Here is a 4,262-nt window from a genome sequence, read left to right on the forward strand (position 1 = left end):
ACACACACACAGACACACACACACACACACACACACACACACACACACATACAGAGTTAAACATCCCTGTTAATCACAATTTCATCTTAATTAGTTATACAGAAAAATCTACATTGTGCTTTTGTCAAAATTTTAAATATTACTAAATAAAGCAATGTAAAAATTATAATATTTAAAAAAAAAGATTGAAATAAATGTAAATGTAAATCATTTTCGGTGTGTTATACATAATTAATAGATTAATTTACTTAAGAAATGTATAATACATAGAAAAATATTTTAAAAAGTGGACTTAAGTAATACAAGTAATAAAAAGTAAATATAAATATGGATACATTTTCATTTTTACATTTTCGGGAGCGACCCATGTCAACTCACACAGCTGTTTCTCCTCAGGCACTATGGGTAATCACCTCCTAGCCAATCCAATGCTACAGACCCACTCTGGCTCCTCCCCTTACAACACCCTATTGGCTGAAACATTCAACCCCCCGTCACCAGCAGTTTTCAACGCCACTGGTCAGTGTGTGTGTGTGTGTGTGTGTGATGAAGAGCACTGTTTTGTGTGTTTTCTCTAAATGTTTGTATCTGTACTCACGTTCTCCTCTCTTCTGTCTTGCTCTCTCTGTTCTGTCTCTTTATGAACTGATCTACAGGCACGTTCAGAAACTCAAGTATGGACACGTGTTCACACTCTCTCTGTCTGTGTTTCTTTCATGTCCATGCTGCTCCTTCACCTTCACCTCCCTGCTGTGTCAATTCAGTTATTCAACTCAAGCATGACAAGAAACATTCAGAAATGCTTGGGTCTCATTTCTGCAGTATCACATTTACGTCACAATCACTGGATCAGACATCAGATTTTCCAGTGTTTTAGATTTCCATTACTACAGAGCTGGATTAATAACTTGAATAAAGGAGAGAACTGGGGGCTATAAAATAAAGTTAGCTGGGGTCCTATGTCCAAATTGGGTTTGGAATGACACAAGGGTGCGTAATTTTAGAATTATTCTGGTTTACTGTGAGCAAACTGACAAGAGGCATGACAGTCGGCATTATTGAGGAAAGAGTGAATGTTCATGTTCACTACATGCATGAGAGAACGTAAACGCCAAAAGCATCCCTATATGCACACATTCATGCTTATGCATCAGAATCAATTATATATCACAGTGTCACATGAAACTTGAAACATTTCCAGATGGATCTGAATTCAAATTTTTGCTGTTCAAACTACAAGCATTTAATTCAGAAAATCAGACGTCTGCCGCTGTGTAATCGAGCACTTCTCTCTCTGTCCTGTAGAGGGCACACTGTCGTGCAGCCGTGAGTCGTGTGGGCTGGAGGGAGTCCGGCTCAACGGAAACTACAACAACAGCTACTCGCTACACGGAGGGAGTTCGGATCTGCTGGGGGGCGTTCCTGTGGGATCCGGGGGCGTGTCTGGAGAAGTCAGCCCCGCCCTTTTGACGCCTAGAGGGGCAGAGCCTGCTGGCGGTTTGAGGCAGAACCTTCCTGATGCGGCGGCGTTGGAGAAGATGATCATATCCGAGCTCGTCCAGAGCAACCTGCGGCCTTCCACCGATCGCTACGGCAATGGACCAAATTCCACGATGCACCGGCAGGATTACGCAACGTCGACGAGTCACAGAGAGCCTCCGCAACGGCCCTTGCCCCGCCCACCTCCGCCGCCTCCGCAGGACGAGGAGGAGCTGCTGTACAAAGCGCTGGAAAAGCCACGCCTCCCGGACAAGACCCGCCTACCTGATAAACCCCTCCTGCCGGAGAAGCCCCGCTTCCTGGAGCACGCCCAGTCTGTGTTCTACCAGAGCGAGGAGGACTTGGAGAGCTTCTCGGCGGAAATCACGGACGGCGTGGGCGGGGCCGGGCCAGACTCCGCCTCCCTGTACGCGCGGGACCGTGATTCATCTTATCCCGACAGCAGTCCCGAGGCGCTGGGGGCGGAGCCACACTCCACCCTCCCGCCGGACGAGCTGTACTTCAGCGCAGGACGCCAAGCGCACATCTCAGCTTTTTACCAGCCTCCGCCTCGCAGGAACAACGACGAGGCTCGGCCGGGACTGCAGCCCTCGCAGGGGGAAGGCGACGGACAGATGCAACTGGTGACGAGTCTGTGACTAGGGCGCTGGTGACCAGGACACGTAGATCTGGAGGAGGACAATGAGGGTGGACGTCTTCAACATCGCCATCATCATCGCCATTAGTATCTGGGCGAATCTCTCGAAACCATGCGTCTGGTTTGTAGGTCACCCACAAATCTTAAGAAAGACTTCATTTGAGATCTGAGTTCACTTGATTTTGTAGTGGAATATGGGCCAGACGTGTTTCCAGGAGGTTCACGCATTAGTATGAAGCTACTTTCAGATAATGAAAACCATTATCGTGTGTCTTGAGATCTCTCAGAAAGAGCAGTGTGCTGAAAGCCTTGGGAGATCCCTATTGAGATGGTGATAGTGATGGTGATGATGATGGCAATGTTGGCTTCCTCCTCCACTTCTCTGTCTCCTGGTCACCCGAACACCCACCCTGCTCATCTCACTGCCATTCAAGCACATCCGTCTGTCCTTTCTAAGAAGAAATCTTCTTATCGGGTAGTTTTTCCTCCATTTGTCCATTCTCCATCTCCTCCCTGCTGAGAAAACCAGTTTAAACCATCCTGGGGTAGGTATCTGGTCTCCTAACCTGCCCAAACTGGTCCGTTTTGCTGGTTTTTGGTGGGAGACCATCTGAAAACCACCTTAGGCTGGCTTAAGCTGGTTTTTCAGTGGGATTTCTTTCATTCAGGGTGGTGTGGTTTATGAGTGTCAGACCTTTATCAGAATGTGATGACACTTACACCAGAGACCGCAGCTCTTACACATGCCAAAAAAATAAATAAAAAATCACACACACTTGGGGAGCAGCTACTGTCAGGATCACGCTCTCACCGTCATAAGGTTAAGAGTCACGGGTTCAACACGTCAAGCGAATCAACCAGACTGTTGTTTTTGAGCAGTGTGGCGGATAACGAACTCTCGCGCCACCTGTCCGGACGCCAACCAATCATTCGCTTTGGTGTTCAAGACACTGACCAATCATGTTGTTGGGTTTGGAGAACGTTGACTCAATGCTCCGCCCCCTTCCTGTGTTTAAGTAGGTCCTGTAAATAAGAACTGAGAGACGCAACGCCTCTGGACATGCTTCTCTTTCACTTACGAGTTTATGGTTGAAAAAAGTCTTAAAGAATATGTAGATGAACTGATGACACTGTCTCCTCTTCCGGCCTTTTTCTCACTCTCTCTTTCGGTCTTTCTCTCTCTCTCTCTCTCAGAGTGATTCATGTAAAAAAGATAAGAAATGTTTTTTAATCAAAATAAAACAGACAAAAGCAAACCGATGCTGTTCGGACTTTTCCTCAGCTAATTTGCTTAAATGTCATTCAGGATCTCCGATGAGCACGGTGTTGACCGGGAGGTCAAGGCTCAGCTGGTGAACAGGTAGAGAGCATCTCAAGCATCTAGGATGAAACACAGCATCCGGTGAGCATTATAACTTATTTTGCAGCCCTTCTAATGTTTGGCTGCTGAGGTTGTGTTCATATTTGTCTTAAGAAAATTAAATTTAAAAAAATGTGACTCGGCCTTATTGGTCCTGGAACAACATCGCTGGTAACCACTCAGATTTTAGAGTTACACTGAGTAAGGATGTGATTTTTCCCCCATATTTATATGAATTTCCATATTTTCCGACCTAAGGTATGAATTGTGTAAATCCGAGGTAAATCAAATCAAATTTGTTGTGACGACTCAACAAAAACACAAGATTTTAAGGTCTCTCTGTGGATTTCTGCCAAAATAAAAGTTCTAAATTTGAAAGATAATAAGTTAAGACCATAAACATTAGCAAATTTCTGTTGTTCTAGTAAATTATTATAATTATTAAATACTATTTTTATTTACTGTATAATACTATTATTCATTTCATACTTTCATACACAATTTTTTATAATTTAAATAAAATTAAAATGTAATTAAACAATACGTTTTAAACAATAAAAGTAATAATAATAATTATTATTATTATTATGTAGTCATATCAAACTGGGAAGAACAGTGTTTCTTTCTTTTTTAGTCATGGCTGATCACATGCCTGGTTAAGTAGATAGTGCTGCGTTATCATCATCAGCAACATTTGTTTTCGGTTGGGTTTCTGTTAACACTGAGATGTGTGTGTGTGTGTGTGTGTGTGTGTGTGTGTGTGTG

The 4,262-nt window shown here is 44.0% G+C and overlaps 2 protein-coding genes across 4 annotated transcripts in view; one reads left to right on the top strand and one right to left on the bottom strand.

Moving 5' to 3' along the window:
• Positions 1-4,262, bottom strand: part of LOC107560584 (zinc finger protein 501-like) — a 176,198-nt gene that overhangs the window by 124,270 nt on the left and 47,666 nt on the right. The gene's annotated exons all lie outside the window — the stretch shown is intronic.
• Positions 375-3,303, top strand: LOC107560589 (adhesion G protein-coupled receptor L1). Its single transcript, XM_016244813.1, has 3 exons — positions 375-519; positions 657-674; positions 1,306-3,303. The coding sequence occupies exons 1-3, from the start codon at positions 402-404 to the stop codon at positions 2,136-2,138; spliced, it is 969 nt and encodes a 322-aa protein (XP_016100299.1). The 5' UTR covers positions 375-401; the 3' UTR covers positions 2,139-3,303.

This window comes from Sinocyclocheilus grahami, unplaced genomic scaffold (genome assembly GCF_001515645.1).
Source record: "Sinocyclocheilus grahami isolate Dianchi unplaced genomic scaffold, SAMN03320097.WGS_v1.1 scaffold734.1, whole genome shotgun sequence".
NCBI classification, from domain to species: domain Eukaryota; kingdom Metazoa; phylum Chordata; class Actinopteri; order Cypriniformes; family Cyprinidae; genus Sinocyclocheilus; species Sinocyclocheilus grahami.

What these genes read in the sequence shown, in the direction of transcription:
- LOC107560589 (XM_016244813.1), top strand. Translation starts at nt 402, where the DNA reads ATGGGTAATCACCTCCTAGCCAATCCAATGCTACAGACCCACTCTGGC.